At 39.8% G+C, this 24,018-nt stretch overlaps 1 protein-coding gene across 1 annotated transcript; it reads right to left on the bottom strand.

Moving 5' to 3' along the window:
• Nucleotides 1-16,033: 16,033 nt before the first annotated feature.
• On the bottom strand, nt 16,034-23,499 carry LOC138962585 (lengsin-like). The gene is made up of 6 exons (XM_070334450.1): nt 23,431-23,499; nt 21,355-21,563; nt 20,689-20,975; nt 19,896-20,143; nt 18,786-19,086; nt 16,034-16,697 (listed from the first exon to the last, which is right to left on the bottom strand). Exons 2-6 carry the CDS (start codon nt 21,521-21,523, stop codon nt 16,347-16,349), a joined length of 1,356 nt encoding a protein of 451 aa, XP_070190551.1. The 5' UTR covers nt 21,524-21,563; nt 23,431-23,499; the 3' UTR covers nt 16,034-16,346.
• Nucleotides 23,500-24,018: the final 519 nt, after the last annotated feature.

The raw sequence follows: 24,018 nt of genomic DNA on the forward strand, positions 1-24,018 counted from the left end.
GTTTTACAGCAGAACATTATTTGCTACTAGGGGAAGGGCTCCTAATATGGACCGCTTTTTGTTTCATGCTGATAACTAGCTTGATTTCTTGCGAAGAAGTTTTATTTTGTGTTTGGTAGACCTTCTCTCTTAGGTTAACCGTTAGGCCTAATTAGAGTAAAATAGCTTTGATAGACATTCAGCAAATATTAAATACAGAAAAATCACAAATGGTCCATATTAGGAGCCCTTCCCCTACTTTCAACCTATGTTTGTGTTCGTTGTGAGACTTCGAACTTGAACCCTCACTCCCTTCCTTACTGCATAGTTACGCATGGGGGAACACGTTAGACGATGGCTTGAAAGTTTGAAGTTTTGTTTGCTGTAGAAGAGTTATCCTTCTTGAAGGAGAGACAAGCTGCAAACACGTACGTCGTCAGCGTAACAGTGAACAATGACCATGTTTTCGAAAAAATAAAAAGCATAATATCCAACGTGCACTTCATTTTCTGGAAAACGTCTATTCTTTGGTCTGATGAACAAAGGGAAGTGAGCGCTCTAAATGCATACGACATGTGTAAAAGGGTAAGTGAGAGTTGTGCGGAACCAGTCTCCTGGCGCCTGGGAGAATAACCAGCATAGCAATTATAACAAGCGACTTTCATCCTCATTTTATTGTTTATTGAGGTAGAGAACAAAGAACTGCATTTATTGACGTATTATAAACGCATGGTAAAGGACCATGTCCAGCGCAAATCAATAGCAATAACTGAGAAGCTTTGCGATTGAAATCAAAACACTAGTCATGCACGAAGGAATATTTTAACCACGTCAAAGCAGAAACGAAACAGGAAAGCTGCCTTCCGAATAATAAGTCCACTCATTTAAGCTCCTGTCTCGTTGAGAATTCAAGCTCAAGGAAAGAAAAAGCACAATAAAAAAACGCGAAAAAAGATAAAGAAATATTGACATACCCACATATGACATCTTCAGCGTTCAAAGCAATGAGGACAAAGACCAATATAAGTTTTCCATGTCGACTCCAGCCACGCTGCTCCATTGTTCTGTGTAAAAATGAAGAAAAGGATAATCACAGACACAATGGTTTTTTTTGTTTTTTGTTTTTGTTTTTTTGCCAAGCACAATCATCATTGTGGGGCTTTTAATCAATAACATGCATCCGTCTACAATGTATCATCATTCATCCATCAACATTTATAATAAATATGTAAATGGCAAGTATACAAGATATATATATATATATATATATATATATATACAACATTAGGACATAACAGACAGACGGAAATATAACATACCGTTCGCCTACAAGTAAGGCCGGAGCTTAACATAACATGCAGATTACAATACTTGACATTATGGACGTATTACCTGCTTAATATTACTACAGTCAGTTAATGATACCGTCAAACAAAAACAAAAAACAAACAAACAAAAATCAAAGCAAAAACACATATATATACGCAAATCATCACATCTCTGCACAATCTAGCGTACTACCTAACCAGCTCTTCATATGGGGACCATAATTCTACAAATTTGGTAATGTTACCAGAATTGAAACTGGAATATTTTTCTATTTCAAATCTGTATTTCAAATTTCTTAAAAATATTTATAACAGTGGCCTTGTCTCTTGTAACTTACTCTTATAAATATAAAACTTTGCAAACAAAATGATAAAATCCAAAACCACATCTACCTTAACATTGTTCATACACCCAAACAAAATAAATTCTTCTGTAAAAAGAACATTTGCGCGGTAAATACCACTTCTGTTTAACAAATCTTCCAAATCAGTCCAAAATTTCCGACTAAGCGGGCAGTACCAAAATATATGGGAAATTGTTTCATTTTCAATTTTTCAAAAGGCACAAAGGGGACTGTCAAGAATCTTTTGAACAAATAACCGGCTAGCAACACCAAGAATGCGGTGAAGCAATCTGGTCTGGAACCATCTTAACTGTGTGTCCTTAGTTGTTTTAAAACACTTATCAAAAATCTGTTTCCAGTTCAGGTTGTAAAAATACATATTCCATCTGTTCATGCCTGCAGGGTTATCATCAAATTTTGATTTCAAAAAGACTTCTTTAATTGCCTGTTTGCCTCTACAAATAATCTGCCAGGGTTTATAATCCCTAATCTGAAAACCATTCAACGAATCAATTTTTACTTTTCTCTGATATTTTCGTAAGGACTTAATCACTCCCTCATAGAATAAAAAAAATTTGAACAAAAGGGAAAATTTAACCTAAATTCTTCAAAGGTACAGAAATGTCCATTTAAATGTAGCAACTGATGGACAAACACTACATCATTTTCAATCCATTCCTTATTTACTATTGTACCGTGGTCTCGTATAATGTTCAAATTGTAATGTATACATTCGGAAACAAAATCATTCACATTAATTACCTCGCTTAAGGAACAGCATTTCTTATAATGTTTCAAAACATCCTTCCAAAAACTGTTACCACATCGTTTCATTAACACATTTACATACTCGGCACCCACTTTAAATATGTCTTTCATTCCAGGTATCATACCAAAAATAAGCTTTTTTACATCAAATTCAAACATCTTTAATCTGCGAATCCAATTTATCTTTACTGATGCCACAAAAGTGTAAATGTCAATCATATTCAGACCACCATTGCAATAGGGTCTGCAAACGACATTACGCCGAATCTTTGCAGGTTTACCATTCCACAGGAAGGAATAAAAGGCTGCATTCACTTCTCGTAAAAAGTCTTCGGGTGGGTCTGGCAATACAGTTAATTTCTTTCTTTCTTTCTTTATTTGGTGTTTAACGTCGTTTTCAACCATTCAAGGTTATATCGCGACGTAATACAGTTAATAAATAACCAATTTTGAAAGGACCAAAGTTTTCAAAATTATAATTCTACCGAATGGTGTTAACTGTCTTCTGCTCCAATCGTTTAAAAGTCTTTTAATCTCTTTTAATTTTCCTTCATAATTAATTTCCAGAATGTTGCCGGTGTTTGTCGAAAATTTGACTCCCAATACTTTAAAAATCCCAGGGTCCCAACAGAAGTTCATATCCCTCATATATCTTTCTTGTGAATTTCGCTTTCTTCCAATCCAGACAATTTGAGTTTTTTCATTGTTTATCTTTAATCCGGAAAATTTAGAAAATGTCTGTAAAGTTTTAACACATTCAACAAACGATTCCTTACTGCCATCCAAATAAAGAGTTGTATCGTCCGCAAATTGACACAATAACACTTCCGCGTTATTCAATTTCAATCCTTTTATCACATAATTATTACGTAACATTAATGATAGTATCTCGGAACATATTAAATACAAATATGGTGAGAGGCTATCGCCTTGTCGGACGCCTCTTCTTATATTAAACCAACCAGAATATTGGCCATTTACTGTAACACATGTCTGTATATCTTGATAAAAAAAACCTCGTATCCACTGTTTTACATCGTTTCCAAAATTGAAAAAATCCAATGCTTTTTGTAAAAAGGGCCAGGACACACTGTCGAACGCCTTTTCAAAATCAATTGCAAGCAGCAAACCTGGTATATTTTCTCTTTCAGTAAACGTCAACACATCATACAGCAAACATATTATCCCCGATAAATCTTCCTTTCATAAAACCTGTTTGGTGTTCACTAATAATCTTAGGTAACATTATTTTCAATCTATTCGCAATACAGGACGAACAAATTTTATAGGATATGTTAAGCAGGGATATTGGCCGCCAGTTCTTAATGTTATCCTATATTATGCATAACTAAGAGATACCACCCATGTGATAAATAAACAATTTCTTCACACGTGTGTATATCATGTAAATGAGGTCCGCTCAAACTACAGTCTCGAGGAGACCTAATCTTCCACTGCTCATAATGACAAAGTCACTGAGACAAACGTCATTTTCGAAAAACTTTTGCATAATTAATTTTGCTCTTTCTTGTAAAACTTCCACTGGACGAGTTTTGAGAATTTACTGATGACGCTATAGTTCCTATTGTGGCGTCTTTTTGCTTTGACGTCAAAGATTTCACGAGGCTTTGGAGAAAAAATCGAAGCTCCAGAAGACGCGTCTTCAATTTAGGCACTTCGACTTTGGAAAGTTTGAAGCAGATGGCACCCAAATGCAGAATGTAGAATAAACAGAACACTATAATTATGTAGATGTTACATGCCGAGTCTCAGTGAATATTAAATGGTTGAAGTTGGTGGATCATGAAAAATGCGAGCTTCAGCGAGGTCCAGAGATGTATATTTCGTAGGGGAAGGTTGCCTAATATGGATCACTGCCTAATACGGACCACCTCCCGTTTTGACAAGCTAATGGCGCTAGAGCGCTCAAAACAATTTCATTCGCTGTATTCACCCTCTCTGAATAACTTGCACAAAATGTCAAAACAGTTGCAAAAATACAAATCTCGAAACGTTTGGGCTTTTTCTCTTGTTTTCACTTTGGGCACCGTTCTTTCTAAATTTGACGCCTAAAACGGTTTCGGGGGGGGGGGGGGAGGGGCTTGCTCTGTGGTACCATGTTTCACACGGGGGACTGTGTTCCGCCTTATTTCAGCCGGGCTAGTTGTTCCTCCGTTTTCAGCCGGGCTTGGTGTCACACAAACGTAAGTGTCTGCACTAAAGTACAAACTATGTCATCTAGGAAACTCACATCCGAAAACGGATGTTTTTTGCACTAACCTAAGTGATTTGTCTCTCTATTGCTGTTTTTTGTTTTTATCTGACTAGGTTTAGTATGTGACCCGCATCGGCTTGAAATACTTGCGGAATGTCGCTTTTTGGGCTCGCAAACTGATCAAAATGAAGAAATGATAAGCAACGGTATCATGTTATGGCTTTTCTGTATCATAAGTTTGTTCTATAGTTTCTTGCTGCTATGCTGATGCATTTTCCCGAACCTGCTTTAAGGCGTTGAGGCAAGAGAAGTAAAACCAAAACCCATGTCAGTCGAGTTTCGTTCCGCGCTGGACACCCATGTGTTCCGAGCTGGGACATCATATCAACTGAAAGTGTTCCGCGCTGGGACCACTTCTTAGATGAGATTCGCATTTCTTGTAGCCAAATTTAACGCGTTTTGAGGGATTTTCTCAACAGATGGAGGTGTCAGCTGTTACCCTGGATAGCTTTCTGGATATCAGCAATGAAGTAGAGGTTGCCTCAAGCACAAGTGCTGGTCTGCCACTGACGTCAACCCCTAAGCGGTCACAACCGGAACGTACTGGCCATCTTTGTCCGCATTGTGGAAAGAGCTACGGTAACACCAGAGCTTTAACAAGACATACAAGACTGCACCATGAAGACAATTGTAGTGTTGAGTGCCAAATCTGCCACAAGTGCTTCAGAGAAGCGAGTAATTTGCACGCACATACAAACTCTGTCCACCTAAAAACCAAGCCATACTCGTTTTCAGTGCAACAAGAAATTTGCTGACAAGCGTAATGTCAACCCCAAGAGGCACAGGTGCACAGCTATAGATGCTCGGACCGCTTGTGAACATTGTTCCAAGACCTACAGCAGCAGAAAAAGCCTGCATGATCATGAAAAGCGCGTGCACTTTAATCTGGGGTATTCTTGTGCCAAATGTTCGGCACAGTTCAAGTTTAGAGCACAGCTGTCGCGTCATGCCAGGAAATGCACGATCTGACCTTGTGTACTAAGATGCCGTGATTCTTAACTTGGCTCTATTCCGTTTGTTCGGGCAATTTTAGCCAGCAGAGTAAAGCAAAATTTCAACAATAAATTATTCTTTCCGTTTGGTTTTTATGAAAGTGTAATGGGTAGGGTGCGCCTGTTTGTGTGTGTGTGTGTGTGTATGTGTGTGTGTGTGTGTGTGTGTGTGTGTGTGTGTGTGTGTGTGTGTGTGTGTGTGTGTGTGTGTGTGTGGTGTGTGTGTGTGTGTATGTGTGTGTGTGTGGAGGAGGGATGGTTACACTTTTTTATGACAGAAATACTATGATCTGATTGGGAAACATTCTTTTTTCCCTGGTAAAGAAATAGATAAATGCTTTTACGTGAGTTACATGTTGCAATTACAGAAGAATTCATTCAGTTGCTGTCCAAATGTGGTCGATAATTTTTTTTAAAAATCGTGTTTTTTTCTTCCTGTTGTAGTGTTTTATTCTCTACATGTAGTTTAATTCCAACCATACTGATGTCATGTGGGCAAGATATTTTTTACAATGCAGGTAAGTCTGTTTGATGTGTTAACGTGTACTTTTCTTAATAATTGATCTTTCTTTACTTTTATGCTAAGTTTTACCTTATTTGCTCTCTTGCCCGCGCGAAGGTATGCACGTGTGTGTGTGTGTGTGTATGTGTGTGTGTGTGTGTGTGTGTGTGTGTGTGTGTGTTAGTCACTTAAGTGCGGTCAAGTAATTTGTGTGTGGTTTTGTTTACTTTCCTATGGAGTTGAATTGGGGGGGGGGGGTCGGTGTCTACTTTGAAAAAATATCAGTCTAAGAAAAGAGCGATACAGTTAAAAGAAAATTGTTCTCATTGACTGTGTGTGCGTCTGTGTGTGCGCGCGTGCGCGTGTGTTTTTGTGTGTGTGTATATGTGTGTGCGTGTGTGTGTGGGGGGGGGTGGTTACACTTTATTGTGGCTGAAATATTATGATGTAAGGGTTTTTTCCCTGGTAAAGAAATGGAAAAATCTGTTTACATGAGTCACATTTTTGAAAAAACATAAAAGTCTAAAAGTCTAAAAGAAGTGTGCAAACCCCTCACACTGCACTATTGAGACTATCTGTATACATGGAACAGCATATTTAACATCGTTGAAACACATATAGGCTACTAATGCCTACATTTACACACTTGCAGAGGAACAACATATTTTAATTTCCATAACAATTGCACATCTTTCTGTCATTTCCTAGGGCCCAGCGCGGAACAAAAGCAAGCCCAGCACGGAACGCAGACAAAAATGTAGGGGGCCCAGCGCGGAACAAAACGTACACCACTTGCTTGTTTTGATTGCTTCTTAGGGACTGGGTGGCCGAGTGGTAACGCACTTGCGCTCGGAAGCGAGAGGTTGCGAGTTCGACCCTGGGTCAGGGCGTTAGCAATTTTCTCCCCCCTTTCCTAACCTAGGTGGTGGGTTCAAGTGCTAGTCTTTCGGATGAGACGAAAAACCGAGGTCCCTTCGTGTACACTACATTGGGGTGTGCACGTTAAAGATCCCACGATTGACAAAAGGGTCTTTCCTGGCAAAATTGTATAGGCATAGATAAAAATGTCCACCAAAATACCCGTGTGACTTGGAATAATAGGCCGTGAAAAGTAGGATATGCGCCGAAATGGCTGCGATCTGCTGGCCGATGTGAATGCGTGATGTATTGTGCAAACAAATTCCATCTCACACGGCATAAATAAATCCCTGCGCCTTAAATATGTGCGCGATATAAATTGCATAAAATAACAATAAAAAAATAAAAAAATAAATCCCTGCGCTTAGACGGAATACGCGCGATATAAGCCTCATATTGATTGATTGATTGATTGATTATGACATAATGATGACGTATTGAAGCACGAAATTGATACAGATAAACATAGCTATACCCAAAATAGTAACAATAGAGGAATATTTGTTGTTCAAATCCATGTTTGAGAGAAATTTACATTGAACCTTCATTTTTCACACAAAAATCCGCATGCAGGCCTTACATTCGGCCACTGTCAATTAGCCAGATAATCAATAGACGTAAGTAGCTGTCTACAAAGAAAGCAATTATTCCCCTTTCTACTGACATTCATCAATTTTAGCTTAGACAAGTGTGAAAGTCATAGTTTGTGTTTATATGAAGACATTTACGTTTGCGTGACATCGGACCCGGCTGAAAACAGAGGAACAACGAGCCCGACTGAAATAAGGCGGAACACAGTCCCCGGTGTGTGTTTACACGAGTTGTTTTGTTGTTGTAGTTTTAGATAATGAAACGCGAGCGCTCGCTTTCGTTTCTCCTGTCAATATTTCAATAAAACAACTCACATAAACCTGGTATCAATAAGCAAGCCATGTAGAATTCTCTATTTAAACACCGAGTGAGTACAGGAGAGACATTTAGAACAACATATCTGTCACGATTTCAACTGCACAGATGAAGGAAGCATTTACAAAAACATTCTTTACGCACAGACTAAACGAAAGAAAGTGTTCAGAGAAAATGTTCGCATAACGATTTCAGGAGCATGGTTCAACTCTTCTAAAGAAAAACTCTAGTCTAAAGAAAAATATATAATATTTATATTTACCGTGGGCAGAAAATCAACAAAGAGAAGTCCTTGAACTGGTGAACATAAGTTTGAGTAATAGACTTTTCGTTAAAATTAGCTCTGTCAATGTTTTTTATTCGCTGTGGAAGAGTTGTATTTTTTAAAATTGAGGCAAGATGCATCGATAGAGTCAAGGTGACCAATGAGCCCAATTGTTCATGTTTCCAAAAGAAAAAATATATCAAGTGCACACTACCAAAATGTGTGTGTGTGTGTGTTGTGTGTGTGTGGGTGTGTGTGTGTGTGTGCGTGTGTGTGTTTGTGTGTGTGTGTGTGTCTGTGTGAGAGAGAAATAGAGAGACAGAGAGAGAGAGAGACAGACAGACAGACAGACAGACAGACAGACAGACTGACAGACAGAGAAACATTAGACAGACAGAGAGAAATACGGTAAACAGTATGTAAAACTAAATGAGACTCCGTGGGTGGTGAAGGCAGTGTGAGCGTTGCTATCTTCGTTGTTTGTTGGTTTATGTTTTTTTCTCTTAAAAAAGTTCAGTCAGGCTTTTTCTTCATCTTGTTTTTGCCTTTAATAGTCTGTTTGTGTGTGTGTGGTTATCTTTTGGTTGCTGGTCTTGCATCTGCTTGCTCACTCACTCACTCACTCGCACACATACTAATGCACGCACTCATGCTCGCACTCACTCACTCACTCAATCGCGAGTTAATTGGTAGGAAAAAAAGCTCGTTTGTAATGCTTATGCCACAACCCTCGAAAAAATACATTTTGATTTGATTTGAATCGCTCACTCACTCAATCGCACGCTCGCTCACTCACTCACTCACTCATATACTTACTTACTGACTTACTTACTGACTTACTTACTGACTTACTTACTTACTTCCCGTTACTTACTTACTTACTTACTTACTTACTTACTTACTTTTTATTATTCATTTCAGAACGTTGGCAGTCTCTTTGTTTTTGGATTTATTCATTTCAGAGGTTGAGTAATCCCTGCCACTACATACATGTTATTGTCTATGGCACTAAATACACTCAGCTAAGAAAACATTAAAGAATAGTCTGTTGTGTTCTCGAAATATAAATTCCAACTGACAATACTGAACAGCACATTCTACGAGAGAGAACAAAATCGCATAATTAGTTCGCATTAACTAAATGTCATAATTATTATGATAAAAAGAAATAGTGTCTTACCGTCAAAGAAGAATCCAACTTTACACCGTTACGAAAATATTCTTCACGGTTGTATCTGATGGAGTTTTTCTGGGCTCAAAAGATTGGCGCACAGAGAGCATGAATGAAACGGGAAATCAATCACTTCAGACTGCAGCGAGATTTTAAATGAAGGAGAGTGAAGAGCGTGCACGATGTTCTTTCCATTATACCCCAGTCACACATAGCGGCCGCTTCTACTACGTTGTAAAATTGTCCGAGAGCGTGGCCTATCGTGGGCTAAACGTGGGAAGATCTCCATGAGCGTGGTTTGATCGGGGTGGGGTCGGGAAGCTGCACGCTCTCCCCTCGCTTCCACAAAAGCCGGGTCGTGGCTCACAGAAAGCCGCGTGGCAAAGTCTTATTAAGAACTTAGCTGGAACGCCATTATCGAACAAGCAGCGTGGTAGCATCGTGTTGATATCTCTGTGGTCGTGACAGTTTTCTTGTTAGATATATTCCCTTTAAGGCGTCGGTAATGTTGTATTTTCAGCAATGGGGGAGATTTGCACAACAAGGGGAAACAAGGGGTCCACACCCGCGTTTTGATGAGACCAACGTGGGATTTAATGCAAGTTCTCATCGATACCTTCTCTTCTTCTGTGTTCATGGGCTGAAACTCCCACGATCTTTTACGTGTTTGACTGGGGTTTTTACCCCGCCATTTAGGCAGCCATACGCCGCTTTCGGGGGAAGCATGCTGGGTATTGTCGTGTTTCTATAGCCCACCAAACTCTGACATGGATTACAGGATCTTTTCCGTGTGCACTTGGTCTTGGTGCTTGCGTGTACTCACAAAGGGTGCTAAGGCACTAGCAGGTTCGCACATAAGTAGACTTTTGAAAATCTCCACCCTTAACCCACGAACACATGACCTTTCGCAAAGGAGGCCGGAGTCTTACCCACTAGGCGACTGCGCCCGTCACCATCGATACTATAAAGGCGAACTATTTCGACAAAAAGGGATACCCCGTTTAACAATAATTATTTATGAAGACACGATGCATAGCAAAAATGCTTTCATTTGGGTTAAAGGCGCATGCGTGCGTCTTTCAGCTATTGGCACGCCTGACACAAACGTTTAGAGTAACCTGTCTTGAGAGGGATACTAACAAACGTGTGGGTCAGAGGTCAGTCCGGAAAAAAACGAGCGTTCATGATTTGTGTCTATAGTATAACCCCCCTTTTACGACCTTCAAAATCTAATAAAACCAGGTCTTAAAAGGAAGGGAGTCGTAAAATGGAGGGAGTCGTAAAATGGAGGTAAATTTACAGAGGCTATGAACAGAACATCTGAGGAAGGAGGGTCTGAAAAAGGAGGAAGTCTTTAATTGGGGGGTCTTAATATGGGGTTCCACTCACTGTATCAATATAAACGGGTCAGTTGTGCTGTTCAATTCGTTAGTGGAGGACTGCTGTCTTGAATCCCTATGTGTTATACTTACCACTGCAAGATGGGAAAAACAAATAGCTGAAATGATTTGTAGCGAATAAGCCCTGTGGGTGCTACTTGACCGTCAAGCTGCTTGTTTGCGTTTTGAGAAGCGGATGGACGTCAGTGAGGTAAACCCTCTCATTCCATCGACCCCAGAATTCGTCAAATAAACATATGTTGACGGCTAGAGCAACTGCACTGCAAATCGCTTGTTCTTTATTGATTTTTAACATGGTCGACAGCACAAGTCACTCTAACTTTGTTTTGGCGCATGGCCTATGTCATTCTTTGTGGGACTAAAACAGTACAATGTTTACTGTGATTTTTACATTTTTCTTTGTACTGCGTCGTTATTGTCGTTTTTACTAAATATTGTATTTTCGCCTTACGCGACTTGTTCAAGTATGCTCTTTCAGTTACTGCACTATTCACTTTTGACCATTTATGGTTTGTTTTAATGTGCGTATTGTTATTTTTGCTCAACATTTTATTTGACTTTTTCTCTCTTTTTACATTTAGTCAAGTTTTGACGAAATGTTTTAACATAAACAGGGAATCGAGATGAGGGTGGTGGTGTATGTGTGTGTGTGCGTGCGTGCGTGCGTGCGAGGCTTGCGTGTGTGTGTGTGTGTGTGTGTGTGTGTGTGGGTGGGTGGGTGTGTGTGTGTGTGTGTGTGTGTGTGTGTGTGACCGATTCAGAGAAAACTACTGAACCGGTCTTCATGAAACTTCACATTAGAGTTCCTGGGTATGATATCCCCAAATATTGTATCTTTTTTTATATTTAGTCAAGTTTTGACTAAATATTTTAACATCGAGGGGGAATCGAAACGAGGGTCGTGGTGTATGTGCGTGTGTGCGTGCGTGTGTGTGTGCGTGTGTGTGTGTGTGTAGAGCGATTCAGACTAAACTACTGGACCGATCTTTATGAAATTTGACATGAGAGTTCCTGGGTATGAAATCCCCGAAAGTTTTTTTCATTTTTTTGATAAATGTCTTTGATGACGTCATATCCGGCTTTTCTGAAAGTTGAGGTGGCACTGTCACGCCCTCATTTTTCAACCAAATTGGTTGAAATTTTGGTCAAGTACTCTTCGACGAAGCCCGGGGTTCGGTTTTGCATTTCAGCTTGGTGGCTTAAAAATTAATTAATGACTTTGGTCATTAAAAATCTGAAAATTGTAAAAAAAAATACAAATTTATAAAACGATCCAAATTTACGTTTATCTTATTCTCCATCATTTGCTGATTCCAAAAACATATAAATATGTTATATTCGGATTAAAAACAAGCTCTGAAAATTAAATATATAAAAATTATTATCAAATTTTATTTTTCGAAATCAATTTAAAAACACTTTCATCTTATTCCTTGTCGGTTCCTGATTCCAAAAATATATAGATATGATATGTTTGGATTAAAAACACGCTCAGAAAGTTAAAACGAAGAGAGGTACAGAAAAGCGTGCTATCCTTCTCAGCGCAACGAATACCCCGCTCTTCTTGTCAATTCCACGTGCACTGCCTTTGCCACGGGCGGTGGAGTGACGATGCTACGAGTATACGGTCTTGCTGCGTTGCGTTGCGTTCAGTTTCATTCTGTGAGTTCGACAGCTACTTGACTAAATATTGTATTTTCGCCTTACGCGACTTGTTTTACATTTAGTCAAGTTATGACTAAATGTTTTAACATCGAGGGGGGAATCGAGACGAGGGTCGTGGTGTATGTGCGTGTGTCTGTGTGTGTGTGTGTGTGTGTAGAGCGATTCAGACTAAACTACTGGACCGATCTTTATGAAATTTGACATGAGAGTTCCTGGGTATGAAATCCCCGAATATTTTTTTCATTTTTTTGATAAATGTCTTTGATGACGTCATATCCGGCTTTTCGTGAAAGTTGAGGCGGCACTGTCACGCCCTCATTTTTCAACCAAATTGGTTGAAATTTTGGTCAAGTAATCTTCGACGAAGCCCGGACTTCGGTATTGCATTTCAGCTTGGTGGCTTAAAAATTAATTAATGACTTTGGTCATTAAAAATCGGAAAATTGTAAAAAAAAAAAAATTTTTTATAAAACGATCCAAATTTACGTTCATTTTATTCTCCATCATTTGCTGATTCCAAAAACATATAAATATGTTATATGCGGATTAAAAACAAGCTCTTGCGTTGCGTTCAGTTTCATTCTGTGAGTTCGACAGCTACTTGACTAAATGTTGTATTTTCGCCTTACGCGACTTGTTTATAAATGTCTTTGATGATGTCATATCCGGCCTTTAGTGATAGTTGAGGCAGTGCTGCCACGCCTTCATTGTTCAACCAAATGGATTGAAATTTGGGTCAAGCAATCTTTGACTCTTTTAGGATTGCATTTCAGCTCGGAAGCTTAATAATTAGTTAATTTATTTGCTCATTAAATTTGTCATTAAAAACACATTTTCACTTACAGATTAAAACATCATTGCATTGTATTCCTCGTCTTCTCCTGAATTCAAAAATATAAAGATATGTTATATTTACTTAAAAAACGCGCTTAGGTTGAGTATAATGTTCGCATGCTTCGCAGAGACGAGCGTGACCCGTCTCAGTCTTCGGGTATGGTTAGCCGAGACTATCTGAATGTATTCTCGCCGATTACTTTTTTTGGAAGTTGATCCTATAGTTTGATGCCTACAGAGTGACTAAATGTTTTTATATCGCTTCACGCGACTTGTTTTTCTCTATTTTTGCATTCAGTTCTGCCCTCAAGAACACTAAATCTACATCCGTAGATGTTAGCATCTTATTCTAAAAGTATGCCATGCCTGCGAGCATCGCGGATTCATTCGAAATCACCTGAGGTAACTAAAAAAGTAGTAGGTTTAGAAAAGCTGCGTTGATCGATTGGAGAACAGGCAAACTTACAATAAAAACGTATTTCTCGCCATATTGATTTTCACTCGATGAGGATATATTTTAGTGTTAGAGTAGTTGGTTTGATTCTTCTGCGCGTTCGTGTGTATGTGTGTGAGCGTGTCTGTCTATCTGCCCTGTATCTGTCAGCCTGTCAGTCTGTCCGTCTGTCTGTCTGTCTGTCTGTCTGTCTGTCAGCCGTGACACTCTGTCTGTCTGTCAGCCTGCCTCCCTGCCTGCCTGCTTGCCTGTCTGTCTGGTTGTGTAAGTTTGTGTTGAAACATCTTCGACTGACCCTTGTTGGAAATAGGACAAAAGTTTAGTTTATTTTCATCTACACTAAACCGTTCTTGTGGTCGTAAGAGGTATCCTGACACAGTTTGCAGTCTAAAGGTTGTGGCACTTTGACAATCATTGATTGAGGTCTCGACTGCATTGTGAGTGTTTCTGCTTAAAGGCATAAATATTCAGATGCCTCTGTGGAGAAAATGTCTTGCTAATTTAACCTTAATAAGTCTGAGGGGCATTTGCTGTGATGTATTTCCGATACCCTTGCAATGATAAAGCCAACAGTTTTGTAATTATTTTCTTTTTTAATACATTAATATAAATTGGTTAACAAAATTGTTGTTATGAATCCCAATTTGTATTTTGAGTGTTTCTGTTTAAAGGTACTTCTTCTTCTTCTTCTTCTTCTTCTTCTTCTTCTTCTTCTTCTTCTTCTTCTTCTTCTTCTTCTTCTTCTTCTTCTTCGTTCATGGGCTGAAACTCCCACGTTGACTCATGTTTTTGCATGAGTGGGCTTTTACGTGTATGACTGTTTTTGCCCCGCCATTCAGGCAGCCATACGCCGAGTTCGGGGGAGTTTAAAGGTACTGAATTCAGACACCATTTTTGAGAAGTGGTCTTGCACATGTAACCTATAGAAGTTCAAGGGACATTCGTAGTTATGCATTTCAGACACCCATGCAATGAACTCAGAAGTCTCCGTAATAATGTCAATAAATCAATTAAAATGTGGAACATTTTTTGTTATGAGTTCCAATTTTGTTCGTCGACTTTTTTCACTGCTTGAAACTATCCAGAACTCTAGCAGGCAAGACCCTTTCGAATTTAGGTGCTCAAATTTAACATCTATCACATGCGTGCAAGTTTCACTGCTGGAAGTGTCAGGAGGGGAAAAAATATGACGAATCCAAAACAAAGACAGTGCTTGGAAAATTAAGAGTCAGCAAAGTTTACCTAAACACAGGGTTCAAAATTGCAATAATTGAACGTCCAAACACTGTTTTGAATGCCAGTTTGATGTGATGTGGCATCATTTAAATGCCAAACCCGTTCTTTGAAGCTATTAGGGCAATAAGAGGATTTTTCCCCTCTAAAGATCACCCCTTTAATTATGCGCTTTGACGATGACGTCAGTTTTGAGATTACATCGTTTGTCTCAGGCCTTTGAGTTTGAAAAATACAAAAACAAAACTTTTCAGCGATTATGAGTCCATTAATGGATTAGTTTCAAGTAAATGAACCACGGCGCTTGCACTTCGGAGAGGTTTTTAACATCCCGACTCATCGTGCTTTTTTCTCTATTTTTTTTTAGGGGTCGGTGAGAGGTGCACTTTACAGCGCAAAACAAATCAGTACAAACGGACACTGATGGAAGGTTCACAAAAGCACCCTTAATGCACTGATGCTATGTACATGCGTGTGTGAGTGCGTGTGTGTGTGTGTGAGTGTGTGTGTGTGTGTATGTGGGTGTGTGAGTTTGTGCGCGCGTGCGTGAATGCATGCGTGCGTGCATGTGTGTGTGTGCGTGTGTGTGTGCGTGTGTGTGTGTGTGTTTGTGTGTGTGTGTGTCTGTCTGTCTGTCTGAGTGTGTGTGAGGGTGTGTGTGTTTCTAATCTGTGTGTGTGTGAGTGTGTGAGTGCGCGAGTGCGTGAATGCATGCGTGCGTGTGTGTGTGTGTGTGTGTGTGTGTGTGTGTGTGTGTGTGTGTGTGTGTGTGTGTCTGTCTGTCTGTCTGTCTGTCTGTCTGTCTGTCTGAGTGTGTCTGTGTCTGTGTGTCTGTGTGTGTGGTGCACGCTTAAGTTCCCCTAAATTAGTTATTAAGACAAATTGAACGCTCAATAGACAATCGTAACACATATGTCACCATAGACGAACAACATCTAATAATTGTGACAGCTAACATTCACACATCTCAACACCATATTGAAAAGTTCTATAAAAGAATCAAATGAATCTTTATTATTGCTGATAATTTATTGGATCACTGCTCTGTTATTGGTTTTCTCTATTGTGTGGGAAAACAGTGGGGTATGGAATTTTGTGAAGCCAAGTCACACAAACAAACTGTTGATAATGCGTTTTTATTGTGCATGAAGTCTCAATGATGACTTTTTTTTTGTTTGTTATTCATACCAAGTTTGGAATGTCGAAGTCAACACCGTTACAGTCGGGCCCGGAACTCAGTTAGCCCCAGTACAATTGGAAATTGAGTTCCAATCAAATTTAGGTATTTCTAGGCAAATGACACTGTAGTTTTCTAGGAGGTCGTGAAGTATTTCTGACGTTCAAACTCGAGCTTTTCTGCATCAGACTCGTGAGACAGCTTTGCGTATGGTATAACCTCGTAATGACGTTTCACTGTGACGTAGTTGGACACAAATGTCTTACCCAGACCTTCCTCCATAACGTCATCTTTTTCTAGTGCGTGCAAGGCTTCGTCAAGTGAAGGCGGGAGCACTTGCGCATGCTCAGCATCCTTCGGTGGTGGTGAAGTTACTTCCTGTTGAAGACCCGACATGCCTGCCACCAAATGAGCTGCCATTAGAAGGTATGGACTGGCCGGTCCTGATCCTAATCTGCTCTCCAAGTATACGTTGCCATTGGTAACCTGGTGGTAATGAAGGAAAGCAAACGAGTTAAAGAGAGACAGACTGAGAGACAGAGCGAGGAGGAACAGGGAAGAGAGAATCGAAGAAACAAAGGCCTCAAAGAAAGCAAGGGAAAAAAAGAAGCTTCTGTTAAAATGGCGATTTGAAAAGGATAATATAACACAGGCCACACTCTACAGTAGCAGAACAAAATAGAATAAAAAATGTCCGCTTGGAAAACAAGAGTTCTACTTCTCGTAAGGTAGTGTGTATAAAATAAGAATTCTAATCTCATTTAGCCGATTTGCACTCTGGATGGTACAGCTGGATGGAATCAAAATTTGGATTCAATCCAATGAACTATAAATTAGAACGGTATTTCTTATCTGAACCCGTTAAAAATGATAGAATCAGCAAAGAAATTCTAATTTCATCCAACCGGGATCGGAAATTTATCTCAGCCCTTTGAGAGCAGAATTATGATTTCATCCAGCAATATTCGGAATCCACCCAGATTCCAATCTCAGCCGTATAAACAGCAGGGATTAAGAAAAAAAAGTTTGGTTCTGACCCACTGTGATCAGAAATTTTATCTCAGACCTTTGAGAGCAGAATAATGTTTTTATCCAGCAATATTCGGAATACACCAACAATCTAATCTCAAACAGCAGGACCAAGAAAAAAAGGTTGGTTCTGACCTTGCATTGTATCATCGTGTCACAAAAAAAAAGTTTGGTTCTGACTTTGCACCGTATCATAGTTTCACGAAAAAAAGGTTGGTTCTGACCTTGCACCGTATCATAGTGTCACGGTAAAAAGTTTGGTTCTGATCTTGCATCGTATCATAGTGTCACGACAAAAAGGTTGGTTCTGACCTTGCACCGTATCATCGTGTCACGACAAAAAGGTTGGTTCTGACCTTGCACCGTATCATAGTGTCACGACAAAAAGTTTGGTTCTGACCTTGCACCGTATCATAGTGTCACGAACAATAAGTTTGGTTCTGACCTTGCACCGTATCATAGTGTCACGAAAAAAAGTATGGTTGTGACCTTGCACCGTATCATAGTGTCACGACAAAAAGTTTGGTTCTGACTTTGCACCGTATCATAGTGTCACGACAAAAAGTTTGGTTCTGACCTTGCACCGTATCATCGTGTCACGATAAAAAGTATGGTTGTGACCTTGCACCGTATCATAGTGTCACGACAAAAAGTTTGGTTCTGACCTTGCACCGTTTCATAGTGTCACGACAAAAAGGATGGTTCTGACCTTGCACCGTATCATAGTGTCACGGTAAAAAGTTTGGTTCTGACCTTGCACCGTATCATAGTGTCACGGTAAAAAGTTTGGTTCTGACCTTGCACCGTATCATAGTGTCACGACAAAAAGTTTGGTTCTGACTTTGCACCGTATCATAGTGTCACGACAAAAATTTTGGTTCTGACCTTGCACCGTATCATGTCACGAAAAAAGTATGGTTCTGACCTTGCACCGTATCATAGTGTCACGGTAAAAAGTATGGTTCTGACTTTGCACCGGATCATAGTGTCACGACAAAAAGGATGGTTCTGACCTTGCACCGTATCATAGTGTCACGAAAAGAAGGATGGTTCTGACCTTGCACCGTATCATAGTGTCACGAAAAGAAGGATGGTTGTGACCTTGCACCGTATCATAGTGTCACGAAAAGAAGGATGGTTCTGACCTTGCACCGTATCATAGTGTCACGACAAAAAAGGTTGGTTGTGACCTTGCACCGTATCATAGTGTCACGACAAAAAGTATGGTTGTGACCTTGCACCGTATCATAATGTCACGAAAAAAAGTATGGTTCTGACTTTGCACCGTATCGTGTCACGAAAAAAAAGTTTGGTTCTGACCTTGCACCGTATCATAGTGTCACGAACAAAAAGTTTGGTGAGAAGGAAAATGTAAGCTTTACGCCCTCACGGTAAAGCCATTAGGGGAATGTGATAAAAAGTTTGGTTCTGACCTTGCACCGTATCATAGTGTCACGACAAAAAGTTTGGTGAGAAGGAAAATGTAAGCTTTACGCCCTCACGGTAAAGCCATTAGGGGAATGTGATAAAAAGTTTGGTTCTGACCTTGCACCGTATCATCGTGTCACGACACTCCACGGACCAGTCGGCACGTGCAGAACACGTATCACTGTACACATAGGTGCGGTAACAGTTGACAGTGGGGCAACACAGGGCTTTCATGGCCGCCCCATGACGCAGCAGGCCAGCGTTCCAACGTAACGCCAGCTCGGAGACGGCGTTGTCTTTGACGTCATCCTTCATGGCGTTGTTACCGTCAGGGGTCCACAGCGAGTGGTTGAAGTGAAGCATGTTGAGGATTGTGCAAACTCCCATCTGTGGTACTGCCATAAAGGTCGCTTCGTACCTTGGAAATGATACCCATTGCGTTTGATTAATTGCATGTTGATGACGTATTCATCAATTGCCTTGACTTCCAAGATAAGTTAAATGTTTAATTAAAGATATCAGGGTGACTTTTTTCAAATACAATTTACAAAGAAAAAGTATTCTAAAAAGCCATATTTGTGGACGGGTGAGTGCACAGAGTTGCAAGACATCGCCTACCCTATCTTCATACCACGCGTACCGCTTACTTGAAAAATGCATGATCAAAGTAATGAAGAATCAAAGGAAAATGCGTCACTCAGCGAGTTAAAAGTATGCGGTCGGTGACTCATACACGTAAAAATCCACTCATGCTAAAAACATGAGTGAACGTGGGAGTCTAAGCCCATGAACGAAGCAGAAGAAGAAGAAGAAGAAGGTGACTCATTGTACATCGTTGACTTTTTTGAGAATATCAAAATGTGATTGCACATGTGCATTGTTTATTGCAAGAACGTGGTAACACGTAATTGAGTCGGATCACTGAAGCCGCGACCTTAAAATTTAATCCACATCCAAGCGAACTATCGCGCCTCTGCGGCTGACGAGCTCCCTTTGCAGTGCCTTGTGCAAGTCGGTTATTAATTGATATATCCTGAATTAAAAGTAGTAGAGTGAAGGCAAACTGAAAAAAATATAATAACCATAATGACCGCGGGTCCAAATTAATTTAATGAAACAAACACTTTTCTTGAAATGGATAATCATTCGACCTACGTTAATTTAAATTTCATTTTAGTAAACTATAAATTTGGTACACAATTTTTTATTTTTTTTAAATGCCGTTACCCTCGACGTCTGAAGAAGACCTTGATGGCATTCTTGATATGAAAGGCAAGGTCAGCAGCAGCCAGACCGTCACTTGGTTCCACATTCACCTCCCACTGACCAGCGCCCATCTCGGACGCTAAGGCCGTGAGGTCGATGCCAGCCTGCTGCATCTCTTCATGCAGTTCCAGCAGGAGGTCCATGTCGGGCTGGACACTGCGAAGATCCAGGTACTGGTCGTGTTTGCTTCCCAAGGGCGTGCCGTCATCCTGCATGAGTGGCATGAAAAGAGGTTAAAGGTCTTCCCGGTTCCCCGAGGTCCGAATAAAAAAATGGTTGTCGTAAAGAATCGCTTATTTGCCTAACTGTTATGATGACAAGACTAAAATGTGTATGGTTTCGTTAAACGTGTACGCTTTCACAGATTAACCTGCAGTAACTGTACAAGTACTCCGGCAAATATACAAGGGCGCCTATCTTCGACCCTACTAATAAAAACCTCCGCCTCTTAAATAATGAGAAGAAAATGTTATCACCCAGTCAATATGAAAATACGTAAACAAAACAAGATCATATTTATACACGTTTCACTACAAGTCCCCGCTACCTTAATCCCCCTCCTCCCCCCCCCCCCCCCCCCCCCATCAACCATAACATGTGAAATGTTATTTCTCACGAACATCAATACCAACAATACCTTCACCAAAACACACACACACACACACACACACACAAACACACACACTTTATCCTAACACCCACACTCCACAACTGCATATATATAAGGCTAAACCACACACAAAACTCTACTTACCATTTTATACACGCTGAACTCAAACTCAAAAGCAGATTTCAGAATCAAGCCGAAGTCATCCCTCAGCTTGTCCAGAAGCCGCTTAACCAACTGTCGTGTGTCCGCATCTTCATCCACTCCCTCTCCTGTCAGTTCACACAGCACCATGCCTGTTGTCCGTGAGTTGTGGTCACTCCACGGTGTCACTTGTAGTGTGCTAGGGTCGGCCATCCAAGTTCCGTTTTTCAAATTTTTGTAAATGTCCATGTCCGGGACATATTCTGAGTTGGGTCCCATGTAAAGAGTCGCTGAAAGTATATACAGAGGTGTGTTCATTTTTCTTATAAGATAAGATTTGGAAAAGGAATACACGAGTTAACCTCTTTACAACCAAAAGAATCCTCCATGTGTAATAATGACAATCAAGCAGATAACAAATATTTTGTTTGTTTGTTTGTTTGTTTGTTTGTTTGTTTGTTTGCTTAACGCCCAGCTGACCACGAAGGGCCATATGAGGGCGGTATATCAAATATAGCAAGAGCACAATTAAACTACACCAGTAAGACAATACATGAAACTTGATTTCACAATTATATTCAGTTCTATCCCACTAGGTCCAGGTTTTTTTTTCAGTCAGGCCAACAGCCAGACGAATAAAGGCACAGATACAGAAAAAGAGATTCTTACCAAAACTCAAATCCAATCCCTTCTCCGTCTTTTTCTTAACAAATTTGCGAGGAATAACTTGTCCTCTCGGGATGCCGTTGATGTCTGGTATGGCAAAGTAGACATAGTCCAAGTTATCCAGCTCTCCCTTGGCGCCTTTTTTTTCATCAAGCGTCAATGCTTTTGCCATTTTTAGTTTGCATCAGCTGCTGACGATCTTTTTTGAAACACTGAACAATCCGACAATGAACATGTCGGCATGCTTCAAACCATTTATAGGCCATAATTATGTACGTCATATGTTATTGAACTCCTTTGAGACCATGCATGTGTCATTCAAAATATGTAGCACGTGCATTCCATACAATAACCTTGTTCGTTTTGTTATTTCTGTACGGCAGTTCAGAACGTTTATTTGACGACAAACAGATGTTGTCATGTTATTGTTGTGTTTTTTATCTTCATGTTTTAAAATTATCTCCACAACTTATAAAGTATACTTTTACACTAGAATTATGTTTAAACAAATCAAGTATGTATGTTTAATATTATTCTTATGAAGTTTTTTTACAACTATTTAGAATAGAACAGGATGGATGTTTTGAATGTCAATCACTGGGAGCAGTCAGAAGAGTAAGAATTCTGTTTTGTTCTCACTATCATTTGCTTATGAAGATCATGATGTTGTTCCATTGCTTAGTCAGTCCTAGAAATAATGTCCTAGACCTGTCTTACCTTGCTGTTATTAGTATTTTTGCCCTCTTTCATTACGATGCTATGGTATTTCTGTGGGTCTCCACATGTGTTTGTTTATAAGGCGGAAGTGACCTCCCCTTGTACACAATAGGCCCTCAGAGGAAGCCTACGGACAGACTAGAATAGAACATGCACATAACACAGAAGGTCTGCACAGCACACTCACACACAGCAATACAGCACACCGTCTTGTACCTCCTTCTGCCCTGCCGAAGTCGGGGTATCCTTTTTAATCCACCGAACAATTAATATCCACAGCCATGTGTGTCTCCTGCCTCCGAACACACACGCTACAGAGCTCGACTCGATGTGCGCAGTTTCGTATAAAAATTATTTTCCAAATTTCCCCACTGTGTTTTATAAAATAATCATATTATGAAAGCACATACATTCTTATCTTAGTTGTTATGTATTCATTGTTAGAAAACATCGGCATTATTCATGTTTTACTTTAAACGCAATCATTGTTATTTATAGATCACAGGCACTTGATGTAAGTAGGTCACACACGTGTAAATGTTGTGCCCAGTCCTTGTTTTTGTTTCTGTTATTATTTTAGTTAGCAGGTCTAGTTGAGCACGTATTAAGTATCATGTACCCACTACTAGTCATTGTGCATTTTAGTTAATGGACTGATGATGTCATTTGTATGGAGTCGACGCACGTGCGAGGATATGTATGTGTGGGAGGGGGGGGGGGGGGCGCGGGAGATGGAAGCTTGCTGTATGTTATGTAATGTATATATTGTGTGTGATACGTGGAAATGTGATACTATTTATTTGCATGTATGATACAGGTACAAATGTGATAATTGTAGGCTTATACTAGTGATTACTGTGTGTGATACATGAAATGTGATATGAATGCTGTTTTTATATGTTATACTCTTACTTTCTCCCAAGCGCAAGACAAATTCTTCTATGAAAATTGAAGCCAATAAAATTTGAGTTGAGTTGAGTTGAGTTGAGTTGAGATGCCTTTCCTCCCTTGTTAAAGAGCAGTACAGTTACACCACACGTTGTGAAGGGCTTTGCTTTGTTTTCTTTTACTGCATCTATTTGCACATTTACATTGACGTTTGCTGGTCTTTCCAATTACATTGTGAGCTAAATTATAAGTTTTGATCGGATATTTTCTGTATGGGTGTAATTGTTAATCTTGACAGCACTTGCAGTACAGAAACCCTGTTTAGATGGGAATGTACTCGTACCAAAACGTTAACCAACCCTGATATAAAACTTTAAATGCAATATTAAAAAAGTCATCACAAGTTATTGAACTGCATGCTACATTCATTTTATGTATGTTTAAAGTTATGAGGCGTTGTCCTATGTTACTCACCCAATTTTGTTTGAGGACAGGATCTTAGCAATAAGTGTTCAGTTACACTTGGGTCCACAATGAGGATGTTGGGGTTGAAGAACTGTTTGAAAATATAAGAACACAGATGGGATAGATGCTTGCAGCAGAGCTGGAAGTCCAAAGTTATCTGTGCATGTGGATGCCTGAAGACCTGTACCTTTAAGTTCAAACATCACAACCTGTCGTAAATGCTAATTGGTCGTGCAAAGTAAAAAGATAATTAAAGGTTTCAAAGGAAACCCCTATTATGAATCATTGCACTTTGATTAATTTTGAACAACACACGCGCGTCATGTGTTTCTTCTTTTCATCTGCTACCCTCATGATGAAAATAACAAGCAGCTTGTCGAGGTTGTTAATGAATGTTTGTTTCAGTAAGCTACAAATACGCATGTAGAATGAACAAAACACGAGAATAGTAGTAGACAAAACAAAACGCTCACAAATGCTTTGGCCCAGTGGTCTTTGAAGTGGACAGACATACAAATAATGATTAGACAGGCGCAGGCGTTGTCTTTGTTTTCTTTGTTTCGTAATAGAATGTCCTTTTTATCGCGTGGGTAACAG

This window comes from Littorina saxatilis, linkage group LG3 (assembly GCF_037325665.1).
Source record: "Littorina saxatilis isolate snail1 linkage group LG3, US_GU_Lsax_2.0, whole genome shotgun sequence".
Lineage (NCBI taxonomy): Eukaryota > Metazoa > Mollusca > Gastropoda > Littorinimorpha > Littorinidae > Littorina > Littorina saxatilis.

Bases quoted from the DNA above. Each gene is read 5' to 3' on its own strand.
- LOC138962585 (XM_070334450.1), bottom strand. From the start codon at position 21,523: ATGGCAAAAGCATTGACGCTTGATGAAAAAAAAGGCGCCAAGGGAGAG. The intron at 20,976-21,354 runs GTAAGAATCTCT...ATATACTTTCAG, and splicing joins GGGATTGGATTTGAGTTTTG to CGACTCTTTACATGGGACCC. The intron at 20,144-20,688 runs GTAAGTAGAGTT...CCACTCATGCAG, and splicing joins AGTTCAGCGTGTATAAAATG to GATGACGGCACGCCCTTGGG.